This window comes from Eptesicus fuscus, chromosome 3, assembly GCF_027574615.1.
Source record: "Eptesicus fuscus isolate TK198812 chromosome 3, DD_ASM_mEF_20220401, whole genome shotgun sequence".
NCBI classification, from domain to species: Eukaryota; Metazoa; Chordata; class Mammalia; order Chiroptera; family Vespertilionidae; genus Eptesicus; species Eptesicus fuscus.
Window position 1 is genome coordinate 35,400,247 of NC_072475.1, and position 27,055 is coordinate 35,427,301.

Sequence of the window (27,055 nt, forward strand, 5' to 3'; positions counted from 1 at the left end):
AAACTCTGGAAGCATGTCTTTAGCCTACTTATTGATGACAATAGTCAGTAACGTACATTGAGTAGGCATTCCACGTGTCATTGAGACCTTTCTAATAGCATACCTAATAGATTTTGTATGATTATATAAAATAAAATATGTGAAATGGAAACTTGTACAGTAATTGGATGCCTTTTGCTGTTGTTGATATTTTATTCTTCAGAGAAAGAAGTGAGGCTAAAACTATAATTAATTCCCTAAATACTTATTGCAAAATCCATATATAACTACCACATTTTTAATATTTAAAGCTACTAAATAACTGCTCCCTCAATGTATTAATAGTTCATGAATATTTACTGAGCATACAGACATTGTTTACAGGGCACTTCCCACTATGATTCTGGAAAAAATGTTAGATAAAGGTTTCATTGTGGCATATTTGTATACCTCACTAATTAATATGCATGTCACAGAGGACAGTAATATGAATCTAAGCTTTGGGTTCATAATTGGGTTCAGCAGCTGCCTCTGCTTTGATATACACAGATGTGCGAATCAAGACAGGGGTGAAAAATGTAAAGTAGTCTTAATTATTAGAACAATTTTGCATAATTGTTGCTCAGTTGTGCAATAGGATTATGTAAATGTCATTAAGTTTATTGTTAAAGGTTTATATTTTGTTTTAATGGCTCTTCTTTCTTTCTACTTCCAGACCGGTATGTCATAGTTGGCAGCCACCATCATACGGCATCCAGTTACCGGGGTCAGGAATGGGCCAGCAGCACTGCCATAATCACAGCTTTCATCCAGGCCGTGATGTTAAGAGTGAAGAGAGGGTGGAGACCAGACCGCAGTATTGTTTTCTCTTCCTGGGGAGGAACAGAGTTTGGCAATATTGGCTCATATGAATGGGGAGAGGTAAATGTACATTCTTTAGTATTCTCTCTCTCTCTCTCTCTCTCTCTCTCTCTCTCTCTCTCTCTCTCTCTCTCTTTCTCAGTAAAGTAGACAAAGTAAAATTGTCAAAGCCAAGGACAAGAATGTGCATTTCAACCAGGATGTCATACCTGCTAGGTTGCTGAAATCACTCAGAAGAATGAAGGGTGATTACAGTTGAACCACAGTGAATTGTATATGATCTGCTACTATCTATTCTTATTGATTCCAGATCTACAGACTCTAATATGCCCACAATAGTGTTTACCTGGTTATTGCATATCTCCATAGACAGGTTGACAGGAATAGGACAAGAAAGAATTAAATGATACATCCCATTAACCTTTCTTTTAAAACTTTCTAGCCATTATCTAGAATAAGGAGACCCTTTCCTATGTTAAATATTTATAACCTTAGTTTGTAATTTAGAGATGCAATATGGAGAATAGACTCGAAATAGTGTGTGGTTTTTCCTTCTTTTCCTCTTCTCCTCCCTCCCTCTACTCCTTCCTCTCTCTATTCTTCCAAACCTATCTCCCTGCTTCTTGCCTACCTATATAAATACTTACCTATCTACCTTAAAAAGCCTTTGTCCAAATGAATGGGTCATGGTTAGAAAACAACTGGAATATTTAATATCAAATGCTTCTATGTCTGTGTCTCACAGATGTGCTGTATTTAATAGAATATGACAGCTGATACTTGGATTGATGCCATATTTGCAATAATGAGAACATTGTAAAACTTAGACATTCTATTTACTTTTAGGATTTTTTTAAAGTGGTGCAATGGAAACATTTAAAAAACCTATACAGTTGTAGCTAGGAAAAATAAAACCTCTTTAGTTTATTCACTACCTCATTTTTAGAAAAAAATTCTAAATATCTAATGGGAAATTCTATTGTTGATTTTTTTTTTTAATTTAAGCACTCAAAAGAGAGAGAGAGAGGGAGAGAGAGATATATATATCAAATGTCTATTGGATACCAAAGAAAATATTTAAAAGGTATATAAAAGAAAATAGCAAGTGTGTGTTTTTTTAATTTGAAGGACAGAAAACTTTTAAAATTGAGGAAAAAAGTGTACTATGTAAAATTTACCAGGATTTATAAATTACAATTTTTTTCCATATGTAATTTAATGGAGTGAATGCTTGTTCCATCTTCAAAAAATCTAGTTTGAATGAATAAACTCCATTGCTGAAAGAACCTTATTAAATTGACAAATTTTTAGTAAAATGGAAAATGTAATAGCTAAAACAACTTCCCAAACTTCTATTTCATGTTACTTATGACTATAAATAAGTGGGGAAAAACAATCTGGGGAATGTATTTGTGATCTGAGCTAACTTTAATAATTCAGACTATATTTATCAGATATAAAATAATGTTTAATTTTTATTATAATAATAAGGCACATTTTAAGATGTCTTGAAGATTCTTTTAAATTCTAAATATTTACTCTACTATATTATACAGCCTTCTTGATATCTATCTAGTAACTTTCACAATAAATATATGTTAATCCTAAAGTAATATGTATATTTCTAAGCTATGTATATGTTCTCAAAGCAGGTTTATCTATCTAAAATTAGTAGTTCCTAACTTAAATATTTTGAACCCTTGTGCATTGGAAAGTGAATTGCAAAAAATACTTGAATTTATTTGAACATCATGTATCATAGCCTTTAAGTTGAATAAATAATGTTGCCTTTGTTGAATGTGAGCAATTATATTTTCAAAATCAGTAGATATTTTTGTGGTTAATAAAATACAAATTGATTTTTAAGTTTTACTCAATTTGTTGTACCTTTTAGTGATTTTACACTTTTTCAATAAATAGATACTAAAATTACAATTATAATAATACTAGAGGCCTGGTGCACGAATTTGTGCACCAGTGGGGTCCTTCAGCCTGGCCTGTGGGATCAGGCAAAAACCAGCTCTCCGACATCTCCTGAGGGGTCCCTGATTGTGAGAGGGTGCAGGGCAGGCCGAGGGACCCCAATGGTGCATGATAGGGCTGGGGAGGGACACTAGAGGTTGGCAAGCTTGGGAGGGACCATGGGAAGGCTCCAGGGCATGTCTGGCCCATCTCGCTCAGTCCCAATAGGCCAGACACCAGCAGCAAGCTAAGCTTCCAGTTGGAGCATCTGCCCCCTGGTGGTCAGTGCTTGTCATAGTGAGCAGTTGAGCAGCCTTAGCATATCATTAACATATTACGCTTTGGTTGGTTGAACAGCTGACCAGACGACCGGACACTTAGCATATTAGGCTTTTATTATATAGGATGAGAGTCCATAGGAAAACATGTTTATGTTAGAAAAGGCTCTTCTTCAAAAAGATTAAGAACCCATATCCTAGTTATTCGAGGATTGACTCAATACTGATCTTGATCCTTGGGAAAGCTGATAACATTTTATTAGGTATGTTCTTCAAAAACTACCATTTATTTTGTGAAGAATCTTTATTCTTTACAGGCTACTGTGGAAATACTACAAATTTTACAGTCAAAAAAGTCTGAGTTCAAATCTTCGCTGCCACAAAACACGTGGACTTTTACAAGATTACCCTCCCCAAGACTTGATGTATATTTCTAAGCTATGTATATAGCTTATCAAATGAGTATACGGATGCCTGTATTATGAGTGTCTCCTGAGAATTAAATGGACTAACATATAGACAGTGTCTATGGGCTAGTGTGAAAACAGCTATTTTTCTGTAGTACTTTGCAACACTGGGCTTTTAAAAAATGTTATGTATAAAGCTGAATACCTGAGTTAAAATTTAGCAATTCTTTTTCTTTTTAAATATATTTTATTTTTACAGAGAGGAAGGGAGAGGGATAGAGTTAGGAACATAGATCAGAGAGAAACATCGATCAGCTGCCTCCTTCACACCCCCTACTGGGGATGTGCCCGCAATCAAGGTACATGCCCTTGATCAGAATCGAACCTGGGACCCCTTAGTCTGAAGGCCAATGTTCTATCCACTGAGCCAAACCGGTTAGGGCAGCATTTATCTTTCTTTAAAATACTTACTAATTTTAAATTAATTGTCTTTTCACCTCTCTTACAGAGGTATAGCTGAATTTTAAACATAAAATAAGAGTAACATTGATTCCATAGAGATTACAAGTCCTTGCAGTCTTTTATCTGATAGTGTTGGAAGAAGAAATATATGTTTCTAAGACATGAAATAATATAATTTTTACGATGTTTTTTAGGATGTTTCTATAGAACTGCCACCACTGTAATTATCCATTAAATATTTGTTCAAGAAGAGGAGATAAATATCAGAGGGACTTTTTACCTACCTAGTAAAAGAGAATCATTGGTCATCAAATTTTGGGATTTAGCAGAGAAATGAAAAAGCTATTCTATTTGAATCATTTTATGCTACTAATATGCGTGAAATATATCAGGTTTTATTTCAGTTAATATGTGCAGGGGTACAATTGTATTATGCTCCAATTTGCTCAGAATAAAGAACCACTTTGTGCAAAAAGTAACTCATTGGTTCACTGAAAGGTTGGTTTATTAATCACTGAAGTAGTTTTTCCTTGTCTATTCTCTAATTCAAAGACTATAAAAGTAAGTGCCCTCACTTGACCAAAAATTTCATTCTGTATTTTGGAGGTGAATCTCATAATATGTTAACCATTTAAAAACATACTATCTTAAAATTTTACTCAAGAACATATTTAAAATATTTTATCAAATTGTTATTAATCCATCGCATTTATTCAAAATCATTTTATGACTTTGTGTGCTCTTAATAAATAGTATGAAATTGCCAACAAAGAACTTGTACAATGTTATGATTTTAAGTAGAAAGTGTTTAGTATTTAATAAGTAACTGATTAAATAAAATCTGTTATTTTTATTTATGTTAGAGACAGAATTTTTTTTTTCTTTTTCATTTCAGGATTTCAGGAAGGTTCTGCAGAAAAATGTTGTGGCTTATGTTAGTCTCCATAGTCCCATAAGGGGTAACTCAAGTCTACACTCTGTAGCTTCACCATCTCTTCAGCAACTGGTAAAAGAGGTAAGATGAACCGCTTGTTATGAAATGATTAGGCAAAACTGCTGTTTTCTCTATAATTTGACATTTCTTGATATTTTTAATTTAAAATTTTCATTGTTGACACTATTGCAGATGTCTCCTATTCTCCCCGTTGTGCCTACCTCCACCCAGCCTCACCCTCTCCCTTATTCTTGTGCACTGGTAGGGTAGGTGTACTAATTTTTCTTGGGTATTTATTTATCTAGTTGTAGAATTGTTAGATCATAGTGTTAGCACATGTTTAACTTTTGTAGATACAGGCAAAGATTCTCCAAAGTGCTTGTACCAATTACACTGTCACCATCAATGTATGTTTCCTGTCATCACCGACATTTAGTATGACTCTTCTTATATAGGTATATGGTGGTATCATTTGGGGGATTAATTTTAATTTCTCTATTGATTAATAATATTAAGTACCCACTTTCATATGCATATACTCATTGGCCATTTGGGTATCTTCTTCTGTGAAGGCTTATTTAAACCTTTTGCCTATTCTTAAAAGAGAGTTGTTCATATTTTTCTTATCTGTATGTCAGAGTTCTTTATATATTCTCTATACAAGACTTTTTGTTAAATATTGTGAATTACTCTTCTAGTCTGTGGCTTGACTTTTCACTCTCTCATTGGTAGCAACACAACCTTTAATTATTAACCTTTCTTATGGAAGTCTTCTAAACAGCATTTTTGGTTCTAGTATCTTATTACAAAGAACATGTTGAACTTAATTTATCTAGTACTTATATTTAAGGAGCGTTATAAACCTTTGTTATTCATTCTAATTCATGCACATTTGAGTGGTTACTATATATATGCTTTGCATTCTATTGGGGACTATGGGATGTTCAATAGAAATGAATGGTGTGTGCAGGTTGCCTAAATGAGTAGTGAATAAAGATTCTTTGTAGCTGGAAAAACAAAACAAAACACTCTTTCCTAAAAAATAATTTTCATTTGCTTCTTAACTGTAGAATAAAGGATAGACTGATCAGTGGCCTCTTAGTTAATAAAATGCAACTGCCTTTGAGCAAAATAAGTTGTGAAATGAAAGATAAAATAATATTTATCCCCCAAAATATTTTTTAACATTAGGATGCAATACAAACACATACATCTCTCTCTATATATTTATTGCCATTCCACCCTTATTTTTTAAAATCATCTTTCATACATCACAGAATGTATTGATTTTGCCCTTAGAAATACAGAATTTGATCATCCATATATTAGTCAGTGCTCTGTACATCTCAAATAAATAGTGATGAAATTTCTAAGAGGTTATTTTAGGGAAGCCTGAAGCATTCGTACATATGAAAGTAGTCAATCTAACTATAGTCTCCTTAAATGTTGCTTTTGCATCACCTGCCAGAAGCTGGCAAACCTGATCAAAACTGAACAGTTGCATCAATATTGTAAAACTGTCTACAGGATAAACAGTTTTCTTTTTAAACTCTAAAATGTTAGCAAAGATATATTTGTTTTATAGGGTGTTTAAAAAAAACAACATGTTTTATTTTTCCATATACCAGGAACTGTTCACCAGAAAATATAGTACATATATCTCATTTCTACTACATGAGTTAGAGTATTAAGCCCATAATCCTACTACAGTATCACTTCATTGTGAATATCCCAACTGTTGCAGAGCTCTATCGTGTAATAAATTTTTATAGACAATCCAACTCTGTATAACATTACTTTAAGTATGTAAGCACACAATAAGCATGTGAAATGCCTTGGGACTTATATTTTACCATGAACATAAGATATGCATAAAGAGCTCAAATATAGGGGCAAGTATGATATGTGCTATACAGGAATTTATAGAAAAGAGACAGTGTGATTGGTTTAATTTAGAATTCTGCATTGTAGAACATTGACAAAAAGCTTGAATGTACTGATGATCTTGAAGAAATGTAACCACCAGTCTTTTCAAAACGGAATTCTTCAGTCATGTAAACCAGCTCCTCTTATTTATAGTGATATACCAAACCATCTTTTTAAATCACATAAACTGATCTCCATTTTCTAATTCAAATCAAGGACAGCAATGTATGCTTCTACTCGCTTCCAAACTCCCACAGTTATATCTGTCACGGTACTTGTACAACTGCTACTGACTGCCTGCTACAGTGCTGGTTTTTATTCTGCCGGACCATGCCTTTATTTTATAGGAGGTATACAGAAAACATGTGAGATATTTTAGCCCCAGAAGCTCATTAGTTCAAATTCTTGAGTTACCAGAAGCCTGGATTTCAAATAACAGAGTTATTAATTAACATGTTAACATTTTTTCTTGATCTTATATTTATACACTATGGAATTAAAAAAAGATATTGCTGGTCATCTAAGACATCCATAACAAAATACCACTGACTGGGTGACTTAAAGAACAAAACTTTATTTTCTCACAATTCTGGAAACTAGAAGGTGAAGATAAGATGCAGGTTAGCGTGGATTTCTCTTGAGGCCTGACTGGCAGATGGCCACCTTCTTATTGTGTCCTCACATGGCCTTTTTCTCTGTGCACACTCACTCCTGGTATCTCCTCCTCTTGTAAAGAAATAAGTTGTATTACATAGGGTCCTAACCTTATGATCTCATTTAAATATATTTTACTTTATTTTAAAATATATTTTTATTTATTTCAGAGAGGAAGGGAGAGGGACAGAGAGATAGAAATATCAATGATGAGAGAGAATCATTGAACAACTGCCTCCTACACACACCCTACTGGGGATCAAGCCCACAACCTGACATGTGCCCTTGACTGGAATTGAACCCAGGACCCTTCAGTCCACAGGCCATTCTCTATCCACTGAGCCAAACCAGCTAGGGCCGTGGTCGGCAAACTGCAGCTTGCGAGCCACATGTGGCTCTTTGGCCCCTTAAGTGTGGCTCTTCCACAAAATACTACGGCCTGGGTGAGTCTATTTTGAAGAAGTGGCATTAGAAGAAGTTTAAGTTTAAAAAATTTGGCTCTCAAAAGAAATTTCAATCGTTGTACTGTTGATATTTGGCTCTGTTGACTAATGAGTTTGCTGACCACTGAGCTAGGGCAACCAATTTTACCTTTTTAAAGGCCCTATTTGCAAATATAGTCACTTTGGTGGTTAGGCTTCAACCTATGAATTTTGGGAGGACATTTAGTACATAGTATTATTCAAAATGCACATTGATAGAATATAGAAGATAGGGTTATAGAAAGAAAATAGTTCTCTTTTCTTTCTTGCTATAGTTGATTATTTTTAATTACAGAGAACCAAAACAAAGTTTAAATTCTATTCTGCTTGCTATAAAATATAAAAGTAAAGTTGGCTTTGAAACATTCTACTCATTTGTCTTCCATGATATATGATATAGTTTTTGTTTTGATATTTTACTTTGTTTAATTTTTTTAAGATGAGAAGTTCTCTGTAGTTTTCTGTTCACTATGATTTTTTTCATAGTGCATTATTTTCAGGGCATTTTACTTGATCTTCCTTTCTGCTGCATCAATTGCTAGTAGTCAACTGAAGTGAACATAAAGACTAATACACTGATTTAAAGCCCCTTCTTCCACTAATTTACCACTTCGATAAAGTCCACATTTAAAATTGTGATTCTATTGGCAGGTTTATCTATCTCTTAGGTTTACAAGGCTTTGCTTTGTCTTAAAACTAAGCAATCCCTCTAGTTTATTACTGTTTTACAAAGTTTCCTGTTCAGTATACACTGAGAATTTGTAAATTTCTTTTTATTTAAATCTAGATATTAAGGGAAGTTTTTGTGAGAATCTGGCTAAAATCCCAAATTTCAGAAGGCAGCTGACTTAAATATTTGAACTATATAGTCAAAGAGCAATTTAAACAATTGGAGATATTAATTTAGTTGGACTAATACACACAATCAAAATCAATGTTACATTCTTAAAATGGCTTTATCTAATTTAGTTTTTGTCTGTGACATTTTTAAAAAACATAATTTTATTGATTTCAGAGAGGAAGTTGAGAGGGAGAGAGAGATAGAAACATCAATGATGAGAGAGAATAATCAAAATTGTGACCTCCTGGTTCATAGGTGGATGCTCAACCACTGAGCAAACAATTGGGCTTGTCTGTGGCATTTTGACTAGTATATCAGACACCAGTCTTCTATAGGACTCAAAAAATGACCATTTACTCAGGACTAATACTAGTAAATCATCATTGTTGGCAGGTTAGATAAAATTGTTTCACCTACTCAGCATTATTAATGTAGTACAATATATTTTGCCATTAAAAAAATTAAACCTAGCTGGTTTGGCTCAGTGGATAGAGTATTGGCCTGTGGACCCAAAGATCCCAGGTTCAATTCCATTCAAGGACAGGTACCTCAATTGCAAGCTCCTCTCCAGCCCGGGTCCTGGTCAGGGCACATGCAGGAGGCAAGCAATGGAAATGTTTCTCTCACATCAATATTTCTCTCTGTCCTTCTCTCTCTCTTTCACTCTCTCTAAAAATCAATGGAAAAATATCCTTGGGTTAGGATTATTAAAAAAAAAGTTAAATCTACTCTGATGAGTTGTCATTTTTTTTCCTACCAATTGGGGCTCTGATCATACCCCCCAATCTCCTATTGCCCCTCCCCGCAGCCAGCCTGCCCCCGATCGGCCTCCCCGTCCCTGACGGGGACGGCCAACTTCCTGTGTCCCCTCTCCCCCCTCTCCCGATGGCCAAGCCTGATCAGCCCCCATTGGAGCAGCTGTCGGGAACCAACCATGCATGAATTCGTGCACCAGGCCTCTAGTCTTATCTAATAAAAGAGTAATATGCAAATTGACCATCACTCCAACGCACAAGATGGCTGCCCCTATGTGGTCAAAGATGGCTGCCCCCATGTGGACACAAGATGTCCGCCATAAGATGGCCAGCAGGGGAGGGCAATTGGGAGGGACCGGGCCTGCAAGGGAGGGCAGTTGGGGGTGACCAGGCCAGCAGAGGAGGGAAGTTGGGGGTGACCAGGCCTGCAGGAAAGGGCAGTTGGGGGGGACCCAGGCCTGCAGGGGAGAGCAGTTGAGGGTGACCAGGCCTGCACGGCAGGGCAGTTAGAGGCAAACAGGCTGGCAGGGGAGCAGTTAGGCATCAATCAGGCTGGCAGGGGAGTGATTAGGGGGTGATCAGGCTGGCAGGCAGAAGTGGTTAGGGGCAATCAGGAAGGCAGGCAGGCGAGCAGTTGGGAGCCAGCAGTCCTGGATTGTGTGAGGCATGTCCAACTGCCAGTTTAGGCCTGATCCCAAGGGGTCCCAGATTGGAGATGGTGCAGGCTGGGCTGAGGGACACCCCCCCATGCACGAATTTCGTGCACTGGGCCTCTAGTAGTTAATAATATAGTATTGTATACTGGAAAGTTGTTGTGAATAGATCTTAAGCATTCTCACCACACAAATGCACACACATACACACACGCACTCAAAGTGACATGTTAATTATGTGATTATGGATATATTACTCTTAATTTTGGTAAACATTCCACAGTGCATATGTATATCAAATCATCATTTTGTACATTTTAAATATATGCAATAAAAATAAACAATTAAATATAAATTGAAATATCTAAAAGACTTGAAATATCTAGAAATCACTTAGAAAATGGATTTCTTTAAATGGAAAAAGTAAAAATAAATGCTTTAACTAAACAGCAATACAAAACCTGGTTCTCTGAATCAAAAAGAATTGGTATAACACTGCTAAATAAATGGTTAAACATATGTATGTGTAAATGAATCTTGCTTTGATTTGATATTTTAAAATGTGTGATGTGAAATGTATCTATACTAAGTAGAACCTCCAGAATGTTACCATGTGTGGCAAACGCCCAGAGGTAAATAGAACATGCAGTCTTTCCCAAACCTGTTGTATTCTGGAACCTTTTCCTATAGCTATCTTAATTGAATGGCCACAGAAATGCTGCTGTAATGTAAAAGTTGGAAATTTTATAGAAACAAAAATAAGTGTTGAATCTCTTCATTTAGAAAATGGATTTCTTTAAATGGCAAGATCTCCAATTTGCATACTTTGTCAGAAACATACCTCTCTCTATATATGTAGTACTGATAAAACTTTAAGGCACTGATTATCCCTTCCCTTTGATTTGGAATTTCACCTGAAAATGTATAGCCTTCAGTGCCCTACAATTTGACACTAATCTCTCCACAGTTACTACTGTTAACTATATTTCTAGTTGTGAAATTATAATTTTAAGACCAGGGTGATATAAAAAAATTGAACAGCAGAAGAAATTAAGCTATGTTAACCCTGAAACAACAATCTTCCTGAAGGCCATGAGGCAATTTTCTGTATGTCTGCAAGGAATAGAGAAATAATTTCAATTCAGCCTAAAGAAGAATTCTTAATTAGGAAGGATTATCTGAAGGAGCTTAAATTCTGTACAGATGTTGTGAATTGGGATCAAACTTTTTTTATGGATGGTTGCTTCAGACTATCTTTATTTATATAACAATTTACTCCTGAATTCATCCTTTATATATTTGTATGTTTATTCATTGTTTTTGTTTGTTTAGCTTCATAATGTATAAGAGAGTTTGCAATTGGTTTTCCAAGCTTTTCTGATTTCTAGGTTATTAGCTTTCATATTTGTTGTTTATCTGTGTTGTGCTTTACAATTCTTGGCTCTGAATCTATAAGCCATTATAATAACAGTTGGTGAAAATGAGACCTTGACAATTTTAGGTTCAGTGTTGATGTTACTAAATTGTTTTTCCAAGACAGTGTAACTACATAAACATAGTGGTAGTTATAGACATTCAGATAGGATAACCATCTCACACTGAATCCAGCTATTTATCTGTGACAATCAATGCTAACTATAGAAAAGGTGGCAGCAGCCTGGATGTAAAACTAAAATAGACATGAAACTAGATCAGAGGTTCAGGAAATAGTAAGATATTGCAGAATCCCAAAATGAGGTGTCATATTCCAGCTCGAAAAAGATCCATAAGGATAACTGACATTTTCACTTTATCCTATATATAGTAATTTAGATAAAAGAATTGTGTGCATTACTGTTGGCTCCCTGAGAACTAATCTAGCATTGTTTATTATTATATTGTTCTATTTGTAGAACAGTTATAAACTATACATGGGCAAAAATAAAAATACAATTAATCATCTGTAATTTTACTATAAAAAATACATGATTTTTTTGTATGATGCATGTAAATATATTGTTACTAAAAGGAAATAGTGATCTGCATTTCCCCCTTATGTTATAGTGTACATTTTTAAAATATATATTACAATATTATTGGCTCATGAGTAAATCTAGACAAAATATAATATAACTAGAGGCCCGGTGCACGAAATTCGTGCATGGAGGGGTGTGTCCCTTAGCCCAGCCTGCACCCTCTCCAATCTGGGACCCCTCGCAGATGTCCTACTGCCCGTTTAGGCCTGATCCCAGTAGGATCAGGTCTAAATGGGCAATCGGACATCCCTCTCACAATCCAGGACTGCTGGCTCCCAACTGCTCGCCTGCCTGCCTTCCTGATTGCCCCTAACCACTTCTGCCTGCCAGCCTGATCACCCCCTAACCACTCCCCTGCCAGCATGATTGATGCCTAACTGCTCCCCTGCCAGCCTGTTTGCCCCTAACTGCCCTCCCCTGCAGGCCTGGTCACCCCTAACTGCCCTTCCCTGAAGGCCTAGTCACACCTAAGTGCTCTCCCCTGCAGGCCTGGTCACCCCTAACTGCCTTCCCCTGCAGGCCTGGTCACCCCTAACTGCCCTTCCCTGAAGGCCTAGTCACACCTAAGTGCTCTCCCCTGCAGGCCTGGTCACCCCTAACTGCCCTCCCCTGCATACTTGATAGCCTCCCCTGCAGGCCTGGTCCCTCCTAACTGCCCTACCCTGCTGGCCATCTTGTGGTGGCCATCTTGTGTCCATATGGGGGCATCCATCTTGTGTGTTGGAGTGATGGTCAATTTGCATATTACTCTTTTATTAGATAGGCTAGAGGCCGGTGCATGGGTGGGGGCCTGCTGGTTTGCCCTGAAGGGTGTCCCGGATCAGGGTGGGGTTCCCTTGGGGCATGGGGCAGCCTGGGCAAGGGGCCTTTGGTGGTTTGCAGGCTGGCCATGCCCCCTGGCGGCCCAAGAGGAGGCCCTGGTATCTGGGATTTATTTATCTTCTATAATTGAAACTTTGTAGCCTTGAGCAGAGGCCAGGGCCAGCCAGGACGGGCGGGAAGCTTGGCTTCCTCCATCACCAAGGGCAACCCTAGCCTCCTGCTCTCTCCAGCTCCATGGCCGCTGCCATTTTTGTTGGGATTTATTTATCTTCTCTAATTGAAACTTTGTAGCCTTGAGCAGAGGGCAGGGCCAGCCAGGGCGGGCGGGAAGCTTGGCTTCCTTCATTGCTGGGGGCAACCCAAGCCTCCTGCTTGCTCCAGCTCTGTGGCCACCGCCATATTTGTTTGGTTAATTTGCATACTCGCTCCTGATGGCTTGTGGGCATAGCAGAGGTACGGTCAATATGCAGGTTTCTCTTTTATTAGATAGGATTCATTGTAATATACTTAGGACGTTTCTGTAGGTTTGAATTTTTTTCTAAATAAATAACGTATATGATTTTATTATTTAGCTATATTACCATTTTTTAACCAGTTCTCTTTTTTGAACATTTATATATTGTTTAAAGTGTTTACCTTACTTCTAACAGTGCATATGCATATTTGTACATATACATAGTATACATATTTGTACATACCTCTTTGCCTTTTCCAACTAGGTCATTTCCCGTCATTAGAGAACTGCAGGTAACAGAAGGCACTCTCTTTAAGAAGTGAGTTTTTTCTGCCCTAGACAGTTTTGCTCAGTGGATAGAGCATTGGCCTGCGGACTGAGGGGTCCTGGTTTCGATTCTGGTCAAGGGCACATGCCCGGGTTGCGGCCTCGATCCCCAGTAGGGGGACATGCAGGTGGCAGCCAATCAATGATTCTCTCTCATCATTGATGTTTCTATCTCTCTCTCCCTCTCCCTTCCTCTCAGAAATCAATAAAAATATATTTTATAAAAAATGAGTTTTTGCTATGGAATTAGTTGTTGCAAAGTCTTAGAAAGGGCTACAAGAGCCACTGTTAGGTCTTCCAGGCATGACTCATAGAAGAGCATTAACACAGAGGCCTTCCAAGGGTATTGCTTTCTTGAGATCAGAAAGCTTGGGAATCAAGCAGCTTCTGCCCTGACTGCTGACTCTGAAACCCTCTCAGTGAGCGCAAAGTTGTCCCCTCGGTTACTGCCTGTAAGACAACACTGCCTCAGTGATAATATCCAGGGAAATGTTGTGCCTCACGACCTGCATCGTGAAGGCCACAAAGCCACGAGCATGACTCCTCTCCCAGGAGGCAGTGCCAGCCAACACCCCTGTGACTGTCCTCGCAGAGCACAAGCAGCAGGACCCGCCTTGCCTTCACCTTACCGATCTCACACAGGTGCGGGCAGTTGGTGGCAGCTAGAGCTCACTCAGCAAGTTGTAAAGTCATCATTAGCTTTCCAGGGTAAATCCTAAAAAAAAAAAAAAAAAAAAAAAAAAATCACCCTTAAAAGTTTCCTTCTCATGTCTTAGAGATGTACAATTTCTATTATAGTTCTGAGGCTACTACGGTTGGGGAAAATGTTTTAAAGTTATTAGCTTTTCAATGAGGAAGAATTTCAGAAACTAAAGTAGACTTACCTAAAGACACATATTATCCCATATCTATAAAGTCTCAGCATGAATGTTAAAGCAACCATTAGATTCTTAGTCTGTTAAAATTGCAATAATTTTATATTCAGTGAATTCTTCAGTTTGCTCAGGAGGCTCCTTAAATCTGAAGTTTTCAAGAGGCTGCTGTTCAGTATTAAATTTCCAGTCACCAAGTGTATCTCAAAAGATGAAATCATAAAAATTTTTACCTTCAAATATGTAACCATAGTCTTCAGATATAGAGTTTATGTAGCCAAAAACTTTTTAAAGTAACTCGGGAAATCTGTGCAGCTGGCAAAGAAGGCCATGGTCTGGTATGGTCTTCTAACCTGTCAGTGTCTTGAAGAGTCCTAATTATAGCAATACTTTCAGCTCCATTTGAGGAAATCTCTTAGAGTGCTATGTAAGTTGTCATGTGATGTGTTGGAAAATTCTCAAAAGATCTTTTCATCATATTCAAAAAGATAGTTGTTCTTTATAGATTCACTACTTCCTAAAAATAAGCTATTCATATCTACATTTTACTACCTTATTAGAATTTTGGAGATTACTGATTCCTTTCAGCCTAAAAATTAAACAGAATATGTAGATCAGACTCATAATTTATCTGGATGAGATTCTAGTATGGGTCTTAGAGAATTTCATGAGGAAAGCCTAAGTAGAGATTGAACATTACTTTTTAAGATTGACACGTGATACTTTTAGTTATTTTCTGAACCTTTTTTAATTTTAAAAAGCATTTTACCACGTGTAAGGGACTGAATTTTATTTATAAACTTCTCTGTTCATTCCAGTGACATCTTTTGGATATGGACCCACAGGTTGCATGAGTTCACTGCATTCAGGCATTATTCCTTAAAACAAGCATACCTGAGCGAGAAATCAGATTTTTATAAGTACACAACATAATTCCTTGAGAAATAAACCTTCTTAGGAAGAGATACTAGCTGAGAAAAACATTTATAGATCAAGTTGCTGTGCTATTTAGAATATGTACTCTTAACTTCAGTATCATAATAATTATAACTTATTCTATTGAAAATACATATAGGCAATCTTTGGAGACATGCTGAAGATAGTCCATCATTCTTCTAAGAGCATTAGCATAGTAAGCTATGTGTCAGGCATAAAACAAATGTAATCGGAATTAATTTCTCTTTTTGGCTCTTTCCCTTTCACTTACTTTATTTTCTTCTAGTCTCTTTTAAATCTCTTCTTTCCAGGCTTCTTCATTAATTCTCTTTCCTCATTTTTTCTATCTGTTGCTTTCAAGGAATTCAATAATCAAATGCCTAATTTCCTTACTTATATCACTTTTACTTTATAACTGCAATTAATCTCAACTCAGTTATCTTCAAGGTTAGCATTGCAGTGCTGTTTACCTTTAAAATCACCTCAAAGGGATGCATTAAGTCTTTCAAGATTAGGTTGCTGTTGATCATTAATTCAAATACTGATGTCCTATGTTGAGAGGAACAGGCTAGTGGACATAGGAAGGCATAATTGTAATTGAATGTGTGTTTGGGTGACTGGAAGTCTTAGCGTTGAGAACTGAAAGCAGTGCAGACTTTTGCTAAGAGGAATAGAAATAAAAATAAATATTTTTTGAGCATGTATGTGCTAGGTTTTGTACTAAGTGTATGTTTATAGTTTATTATTTCATTGTGACCTCTAAACAATCCTACAAGCTTGGAATTTCACATAGAGGAGATACAATTTGTTTAGTTGTTCAGCAAAGAGTTGCTGTTAGTGAGATTAGACTGACAGGCATAAATTGTGGTCAGACTTATTTCATACTTTTGGAGCAGCTAGTCCTGGAAGCAATGTAAAATGATGGACAAATGTGTTTCTCAGTCAAACAATGTATTTAAGAGTGAGAAAGTTTAACAGAAGGACCACTTCCCAGCCAAATGCTTTATTTTTGCAAGTGTGCAATTAAAAAGAAAATACAATATAGATAAATGTCCTTTAATTGAGAATAGTATACACAGATGCACAAAGAGTAAAATGTTTCTTGTTATTTTAAAAGTTCATCTGCTGGGAAAATCCAGTTATAAAAAATTAATCATTATATTCATGAAATATACATATTTATGAAAGGAGTTTACAGTTTATTTGAGCAACATGATGATACTCAATATTTTCAAATCACAAAGTGTCTCTTAATAGACAATATTATTTGCACATCCTATGCGAATAACATAAATTGCATTACAAGATATAATTTATGCATGTTACAAAATTGTTGTCATCACAGCTAAAATGCCACTATATAGACATTTGTATGTTCAAAATTAAGGATCTTATTTACTCTATTACTATGGCTATTAATTCTAAGGAAAGTGGGAACATAATTAAACTCAATTCAGTAAAGAACAAAAATTACACTGAGTGGCCAGATTATTATGATCTCTGAATGCATAATAATCTGGCCACTCAGTGTGTGTATGTGTATATATATATATATATATATATATATATATATATATATATATTCACTGGGAGGGGACAGGGGACATGGGCAGCTGGCTGGCCTGCCTGCTGGTCGAACTCCTGGTGGAGGGGACAATATGCATATTAGCCTTTTATTATATAGGATATACACTGAGTGGCCAGATTATTATGAATTCAGAGATCATAATAATCTGGCCACTCAGTGTATATTTTAATATAAATATTATTCTTAAAATATATACTAATTCATAATATCATGCATCTAATAAAAACAAAAATATGTAGTGATTTAGGTTATTTTTCACAAGCATTGTATGTGTGTGTGTGTGTGTGTGTGTGTGTGTGTGTTTGTATTAGGTGTTGATAACAACCAAAGCTAATGAGGCCAAGGATTGGTAAGAACTGTAGTTAAGAACTAAATTATGAAAACCAAATTACATTGTTTAAATTAACCAGCAGCATAAAATGTTAAATTTTTTTCTTCTTTTTTTGAGGGCTCATATGTAAAGAGGAGGTAGAAAGATTGGTTGTTAAGATAACAGAACTGCTAATTTCTGTTCTTATCAGTGTTTGCTCTTTGCCTGTATAGACTAGTTCTAAATTGAACTAAGTATATGCTTATATTTTATTAATTATTTCATTGTGTCCTCTAAACAAATTTGTAACATGTTTGTAACAAATACCAGTTGCCTTAATGATTCTTGGTTTTACCAAGTGTATTAGTTAAGAATGGAGAGCAATTAGCAATATAGAAATCACAAGACTGATGTATAAATGCATGTTTAGAAAGAATGATTTCTGCTTGACAATTTATTGGCTCTGTGATGTTTGCTCAACGGCTTAACTTCTCTCAGCCTCAGTTTAGTTTGTTTTGTCTTATCTGTAAAACAGGTACAATAATAATAATACTCTTTTTTCTGCTTCAAAAAGTTATTGTGGGAATCAAAAGATAGTGTGTCTGTTAAAAGAATAACTGTGGCATATGAAAATTTTAACAAGATTTTTTTAGCAAAAATTGACTGGAATCAAGCAGCATCAAACCGGAATTGGTTAGGAGCATTCCACCAAGAGGAGCTAGGGGCAAGACTTTCATAGAAGAGAGGCAGAAGCAAAACAAGGACATTATTTGATCATCTATGGCTTCAGTGGTTGCATTCTTTGGGAAAGTCTATTTGGCTGTCTGTGCTTGGTTTTCCTTACATTTGATTTCTTAACATTGAGGCATTACAGGCTTAGATTTGGGGTTGCTTCTGTAGAGGACTAAAGCCATCTCAGTCCAATGGCCTCCTCGTTTAATTAATATGTGAAAAACACCTTTGAAAAATCAAAAAATAGCCCTATCTTGTTTGGCTCAGTGAATAGAGCATTGGCCTATGAACTGAAGGGTCCTAGGTTCAATTTCAGTCAAGGACACATGCCTGGGTTGCTGGCTCGATCCCCCGTAGGGTGGTGTGCAGGAGGCAGCTGGTCAATGATTCTCTCATCATTGATGTCTCTCTCTCTCTCTCTCTCTCTCTCTCTCTCTCTCTCTCTCTTTCTCTCTCTCTCTCTCCCCCTCTCCCTCCCTCTCTGAAATCAATTAAAATATATTTTAAAAAACCACAAAACATATAAACCTACCTATTTTCCTGAAACAAAACCACCTTAGATTAGATTATTGTTCAATCAAAGGTAATATATTACCTTTACTCTGCTCCCCAGAACAAGGTGCCAGAATCTTAGCGATTCAGGTTTTTTTCCTCCTTTGAGCAGGGTGCAAGGATGATTTATTTTCCGGGTTCTTGTCTAGGTGGATTCCAAGAATGAAACCATGGACCAAAGGTGGTAGGTGAGAAGTACAGAAACTTTATTGCAAGCAGATTCTACCTCTAAGTCTAAATTTAAGCTTCTAAGACTCTGCCTCTCCTGGCACTGAGAGACAGAAGGGTCCCCTAAACAGGGTGGCCACTGCTCTCTGTTTGGGGCATTATATACCCTGGAGATTCTTTCCCTGAATCTTAGCTCCCCGTGTTTTCCTCATCGGTCACTCTGCTACATAGTGCCAGGTTCAAAGGCCAAAGCCCAGGCAGTGCCCCCTCTTTCTTTTTCCTTATTTTGCAACATTCCTCTATCCTCTGTGAGAATGTTTCCTTTTCCCCAATATCCTGTGTCTTTTCTTTGTCCTTCAGATATCCATCGTATCTGTTCAAGTTGGAATTACTTTTAATCTATGTCATGGTACCTAGCAACCGTATCCTGCCAAGCCTTGAGACTGAAACCACTGGCTTCTCAGCTCAAAGAGTAAAATGGCCTCTTTTTATTTTCCTGGCCAGAGATGTTTTATTACCCCTATGGCTCTCCCCGCTGCTCAGGCCAGAGATACCTCTGTCCTTGGTTTATGGCTGTTTTAATTGTTCAGGCCAAGATGCCTCTATCCTGCCTGGATCCCCTCCCTTAATCTGCTGATTGAGCTGGCTATCTACCCTTATCATTAGCCTTCACAAGTCTCTCTTCTTGGAGAGCAAAGCTAAGGAGAAGATTCCTCTTTGAGGCTCATGGAACCTAAAGTCCTCCCATGCACACTCCAGTTCTACTCTTCCTCACTCAGGCTCACATATCAGGGACTCACAGGACCTGTGCTGCTCAGATGGCATCTCTCCTTAATTCTTCACCATTATTGGCTACTGGATAATAAGGTTGCTGTGGTTTTCAAAGTCCACATTCATCCTTCCGATCTCTGCCTTTGGCAACTTTGGGCTATATGTGCAATGATACCTTCCATCTCTGGAGCTACGATTCGTAGTTTTCTAACAAAGAGGTGTCACTGGAGCTCTCTATATAATGGAAATGTTTAGATATGACAGAGTTCTCTTAGGGGCTAGATTACAAATAATGTGAGTGTCTTAATACACGGTTACTTCACCAAACTCATTTTACTTGTCAATAGTTGCAAGGTATCTCTTCTTTGACCTTGGGCATCTTACTTCTCACCCAGTTGTTTAGGCCAAAAACGTGTGAGTCATCCTTTATTCCTCTTTGTCTCATACTGCTCATACACTTCATTAGGAAATCCTCTTGGCTCTACTGCCAAGAGATAGTCAGATTCCAACCCTATATCACTGCCTTTTCTGTCTCCACTCTTGCCCCACCAAAGATGTTTCAATAGCCTCCTAACTGCTCCACCACTGCCCCCTCACCCCACAGTCTATTCTCAGGATATCAACCACAGTTTTCCTTAAATCCCAACTCAGAAATACCATGCTCTGCTTCTTATTTTACTCTGTGTAAAAGCCAAAGACCTTAGAATGGCCTAAAAAGCCCTACAGAATCTAATCTTCTAACTAACTGACCCCATCTCCTACTACTCTTTCCTTTGCTCCCTCTGCTGCAGTCAAGGTCATTCACAGAGAGAACTTCTTCATGTAGCTTATTTAAACTTCTAACCCGCAGCCCTCCCATGTACCACCACCCAGCCCTTACCCTGCACCACCAAAGCACTTACAGCATTCTATATCATCGATTTATTGACCATCTGTACTGTCAGTCTCTCCCTCTAGAAGGTAAGGCACATGAGGACTTGGAGGGGTCCTTGTTTGTTTTGTTCACTGATGATTTCCTGGAATCTAAATCAGTGCCTGATGCATTGCAGGTTCTCCATTAGGTGCCCTATGAATGAATAAAGCAAAAATGTTTGCCCATCCAGGGTACTGCCTAGGGAATTAAGGGCAGATTTTTGTCCTTGCTCCTCCAAGTGCCTCACCACCAGGTTTGCTGATTAGACCTCGGGAGATTGACAAGCTTTTATATCAAGAGAGTGAATGGCAGCTGCCTTCTCTGAGATACCAAGTAGTCCATGAAGACCATAAAGATTAAGCCCCTCTCTGGAGTCTACACTACATCTCATCACTACTTTTCAGAGTTAGTTGTACAACATCCTAAATTAAACAATTTATATGCAATTTAGTTAATCAAAAGGTGCATTTTAATAGAAACGTTTGCTTGGGAGTTTGTATGCATGTAGCAGAAAACGTGTCTGATCCAGATACAGTAAATATTTTTTGGCTTGTTGTAGAATGGCTGGCATTCCCAGGATTGTTAGAGATATACAGGAGTGGGGGAAAGTGGGTTTATAGTTGAGAGCATGCAAAACAATTTATTCTTGTATTATTATTTATTTGTGTTTGTATTATTTTCCATAGGAACATCTGCAAAACTACTTTTACCCACACCTGTATATTTTAAAATTATACCCTTTATTTATTTTACCCTTTATCGTGATATTCCATTAAATACCATTGCAGTCTGGGAAAGATCGGCACCAATGTAAGTGTAAGTGTTAATAGGACAAAGCAAAGCAAACAGTACTGAAATGAAAATGCCAAGACAAAAGTGACACGATAAAACTGATGCTATGGAAATGAAAAATGACACAATGTTCAATAGCATGAATAGCCGAGCTATTCACTTGTCAGAGAAACATTGCTCTTCTCTAAAATACTTCCATTTTTGTTTAATTCTACATCAAAGATGTTTCTTTGAACATTTAACATGATTAGTGATTTTTTTTGTTATTCTTTCCAATGACTTGAACAAAGATTGTGGGCAGGCATAATATTAATTAGAGAATAAGACGAATTAGTTTGAAGTCCTAGGCCTTTCTTGCACTGGGGTTTAGTCAGGCTATGATCTAGACTATACTGGTACAGACAATATAGGAAAAAACTAGCATTTTAGTATTTGACCAGTCTTTGTAGACTATGTTAAATACTACTTAGAAATCATTTTCTTGCCAGATTTGTCATTTTATTGGTGTATATGTATTTGTTCGTATGTTTGTGTGTATTACATGCACATTTATCTTTGTGTAAATGAACCATTTATTAAAAATATTTTTTTCTTGAGTGTGAACCGAGAAAGTCTCTCACAAACCATCAAACTAATAACTAGTAAAGTTTTTTTTCTTTCTCTCACATGTTCTAATTTTCACTTTCAAATATCTATTAGGTCAGAGAATCTGGACACATTATAAAATTGAATATTTACCTAAGCAATTGTGCTTAAGGCCACATTTGCCATGTTGGCTTTATTGAATTACATTTTTCCTATTACTAAGGCACTGGAAAAAGTTGCAAAAAGCATACATTTTGTAACTGCTTGACCATATTCCCTGCCAAGACATCTCTTGCTTGAATGGAGAGAGCTGGAGGACTTAATCACTGTGGAATAACACTGCAGTGGCTATGAGCAGATATATAATAAAGGGCCAATCTGAATTGCTGGTTACAATGGCTATTGGTGTAGGAATAAAATGACAAGGGTTTCTCTGTAGATATCTCTATGGCCACAGTGGATGGGGATTTACAAACCACGATACTCATCATCACATCTAAAAGTAAAGTAAAAACTTTTATCTTTGAATCATCATTAAGGAAGAATGAAAAATTATATTTATTAAAATGTTTGAATGTTGTAGATAAATTTTTAAATTAACTTAAAAAATTCTAATAAACCTAGGGATGACATAAAATATATATAAGACAAAAAGCTTAGAAAAAATACTTTAAGGGAATATTTTGACAAATTAATCAATTAGTGGTATTACAAAAATAATGCTAGCCCTCTTATCTCAATGAAGATTGAGAACAGTTAGAACAGAATAATGGAAATAAAGTCACATATTTTATATTTGTGTATATAGATTGATGAAGTGAAAATAAATTGGCACAGAGTGGTCACACACATGTATAGATATGGAACCTGCCTTTTATTTCCCACTTTCTAAAAGATTAGAAAGGGGGTGGGGAATCAAAGAGGAACAAAGACAGAACTTATCTTAAATAATTCTAATTTAAAAGAGAAAGACCTAAATTATTTGTTGGCATATGAAATTTTAAAAGCTGGACAATCTGAGATAGAACTTTTCATTTCTGGATCACTGATCTGAATCCAGCAGATGTCATGTCATCAGGGACTAAGAGCCATTACCATAGTGTCTTATGTGAAATAGGGTAATTATCACAGTTCTTTTCCAAGAGTAGAAATGGTTATGCATATTATAAATTATTAGAAGTAAGCTAGGTATGGAACTTCATTGAGGCAAAATAATGAAGTGAGACGCTATAAACCAATCTCCTATTCCTTTACAAAATCAAATATAATTCTCATTTCAGATATGGAATATTATTCTTTATGAAACTGGTCTAAGAAGATATGATAGTCTTCAAATTCATATGTAATAGACAGTTGTCATTTTGCTTTCCATCCATCTCCTCTCTTTTAGGGAAATAACATCTTCCTCCATTCTCAGTCACATGGTATGGATAGGCTTGCCCTGATGGTTACCTGTAGAGGTGGGCCCTGGGTGACTTAACCAGTCATCCCAACCCATCTCTATATCAACAGCGGTCAGTTTATGGAAGGGCACATTACACAAACAGATGCAGTGGGCAGTGAGTGAGATGTTGACTGTCTTTAAGGAAACAAGCTTTTTTACTTTCCTTTGTAAGTTGCTGGGAAAAAAATCACCTTTCTTTCTGTTGATGGTTAAAACTGTGACAGTAATTTTACTAATGCAGCAGGGAAGCCAGTAGTTGTTAAAGGCAACAGTGAGGAGTCCGAGGGTAAGACCAGAGCATGGAAGAGAGATCAGGGAGACAGAGGGGAATCGGGTCCTTGGTGATGATATTTAAGCTGCTGAAGTAATTACTGCCTTATTTTAGGCTTTCAGTGTAGAAAGTGATACATTCGTCTTATTGTTTTAGTTGGATCTTTTTGCTCATTGGAAACATAAATAATGCTTTATATGAAAAGTGCTGTCAGAAGCAGAACCATAGCCCAGCCAGTGTGGCTTGGTGGTTGAGCATCAACTTATGAACCAGGAGGTCATGGTTCAATTCCTGGTCAGGGCACATGCCTGGGTTGCAGGCTAGATGCCCAGTGCGGGGCATGCAGGAGACAGCCGGTCAATGATTCTCATCATTGATGTCTCTATCTCTCTCTCCTCCTTCCTCTGAAATCAATAAAAACATATCTTAAAAAAAGAATCAGGGCCATAACTAAAATAGACACTGAATGTGCAACTGGAAAGGTGTGAAGGAGGAGAGTGAAGACCTTCCCTTCCCCACCAATCAGGGAGGTAGGCAATCCCTGTTGCATCATAGCTGAATAGCTGGCTGAATTATCATCTTGTGTTTAGGAATTCAAACCTAGACTACAGAGTTAATGTACTGGGTAGAAAATATTTTCAATATGTTAGTAGATGATGGCTATATTTTATAGCCTTCACAACATTTACATGACATAAAGTTACTTTGAAAGTACAATTGAACCTAAAAAGGAACAGATACTTTTGGAAACAACTGAATAATTTTGCTGCAAAAGCAGCAGCATTTAGAACAATCTGTCCAACTTTGAGGACATTCTGTAGCAGCCAGTCCTGACACTCCAGATGCACATTAGTTATTTTTTTTCTGTCCAAACTTTGTTCTCAGTCCTTCCCATTTATTCTGGAAGCTCCAGGTAGTCTTCCAATCAGTTTCCTTTTGGTGAAATTAACCAGAGTAAGTTCTTTTACTTGTGAGCTGAGAAACCTAATGGAATAAACACATTTCACACAATAACTTTATATGTCTTTGTTAATTATTTTGAAATTATCTTTCAAAATCCCCTTACATATACACAATCAAATAAGTTCTTATTTTTAAATTATTTATTTTAAAAATTACGTTTCTCTGATTTTAATAGATTATTTTCCCCAACCCATTTTCATCTTATTACTGTGATGATTATTTTTACATCTAAATTCATTTCCTTCTCAGTTTACTTGCAGAGTCTCCAAATGACCTCCATTGCAATCAGAAAGAACCTGATAGTCCATCCATTTCCATTCCCATTCAGTGAGGAAATTAGAGGCGTTTGAGGCCAAAGTTCTCACAGTTAGTGACTATCATGGACTTTTACGCTCAAAACCCATGGTATTTCTACTTGCCCACATTCTTTGGAGGAATAATCATCTCCCTGAGCTCAATTATTTTCTTAACAAAGGAAGAAATATTGAACAGAGAAGCAAATTTCTAGTTCAGTTCAGTAGCATATTGTTAGATATGTTGAAACCACACATTTATTAAATGCTAGTACATTCCAAGGAAAAAAAGTTACATTTGTCTCTGTAAATGTTTCTTTAAAAGACTAAGCCTATATAAAAAAATCAATGAGCAAGTCAAACACTCACCATGTGCCAAGTAAATAAGTTGCCGTTTCTGTTCCAAAGTGGGGAAAATGAGTTGATTTTATTTAATAGAAATGGAAATTCCAGAAAGAACAAAAAAAAAAGTCCTTTAACTCAAATCTGCATATTCTTTCTGAATAAAATAAGAGAACATGGTATTGGAATAATAACAATTTCTCCTTCCAATATCAAATTGGTCCTCTTCCATGTAAAAAAAAAAAAAAAAAGTTAACATTCACCAAGTGAATGCCATTCAGTGAAACTTTGAGAAGATTTAAAAGGAAAAAAAAATTACTCAATATTTTAGCTCTCTTATTGTAACTTCAGCCTTATTGCTTCTTTGTAGAAGGTCCTGCTCCATGCTCTTTAATGATTCATGTGATTCATGTAATGTTGATGACTTACATGAAAAATTAATCATCTTAATTTTAAGTGTTTTTTTCTCTTTCTAATAACCTGTATGGAGAAATCTATAAGGTATGCTATTATCCTTTTAATATATCTAAATAAACATACAGGAAAAATATTTCTGTGAAATAATACTCAGAGTGGGCTGTATCTCATCATTTCTTTATTTCCTCATATCTATATATAAAGAGGTAATATGCAAATTGTCCGGGATGCCATAACATCACAACTGCTCAGGAGGAGGCTGCATGCGCAGGTGGGTGGGAGGGGACTGCGTGCGAGGTGAGGCAAGCCACGGATGCTGCGGTGGCTTGAGCAGGCCCAGAGTGGGGAGACATGGGGGTTCTGCCAGCGCTGGCCACAGTGGCTTTGAGCAGGCCCAGAGTGGGGAGACATGGGGGTCCTGCCAGCCACCGTGTGCTAGCAGCCCGCCTCTGCACATGAGCTGCAGAGGAAGCACCTTTTCTGACCACTCATTGGCTAAGCTCCCTGTATGCCATGCTCAGTATTCTTGGTAACTTGCATAATAAGAATCCAAGAAGGTGATATAGGGTTTTTCCACCACACTCATGGAGGAAAAAATGAAGGTCTGCTGCTGGAGGGGCTAAGAAATGTCATATCCTGCCCTAGCCAGTTTGGCTAGTGGATAGAGCCTCAGCCTGCTGACCGCAGGGTCTGGGTTCGATTTTGATCAAGGGCATGTACCTAGGTTGCAGGCTTCTCCCTGGCCGGGGCCCAGGTCAGGGCTCATGCAGGAGACAACCTATCGAAGTGGCCCTCTCACATTGATGTTTCTCTGTCTTTCCCTCTCCCACGCTCTCTAAAAATCAATGGAAAAATATCCTCAGGTAAGGATAAAAAAGAAAGAAAGAAATGTCATATCCTATGAAAGACACATCTTGAAAATGCCTAAAGAAAGTTGTCATTTTTTCGTGGTGAAGGGACTGGGCTCCGTGTTGATGAAAACACATTGGCGGCTGCGGCGGCTGGCAGTGGCAGAAGCAGCAGGGTGATGGGGGTGGCGCTTTCCCCCTGACCAGCCTGGTTGCCTCCCGCAGAGGTAGGCCAGACTGCAGCTTAGGCCCGCTCCCTGTGGAACAAATATTATCTCTTATCTCGGTGGGGAGCAGGCCTAAGCTGTCAGTAGGACATCCCCTGAGGGTTCCCAGAGTGTGATAGGGGGCAGGCTGGGCTGAAGGACGCCCCCAGTGCACGAATTGCATGAACTGGTCCTCTAGTATTTAATAAAAAGATATTCCAAAAATATTTAAAGCAAAAT

The 27,055-nt window shown here is 37.2% G+C and overlaps 1 protein-coding gene across 1 annotated transcript in view; it reads left to right on the forward strand.

The window, feature by feature from the left end:
* The window catches only part of NAALADL2 (N-acetylated alpha-linked acidic dipeptidase like 2), a 630,481-nt gene that overhangs the window by 331,191 nt on the left and 272,235 nt on the right, over positions 1–27,055 (forward strand). Inside the window, exons 8-9 of the mRNA XM_054713015.1 lie at positions 695–900; positions 4,845–4,964. Coding sequence (XP_054568990.1) covers positions 695–900; positions 4,845–4,964 — 326 coding nt within the window. The remainder of the gene's footprint in view (positions 1–694; positions 901–4,844; positions 4,965–27,055) is intronic.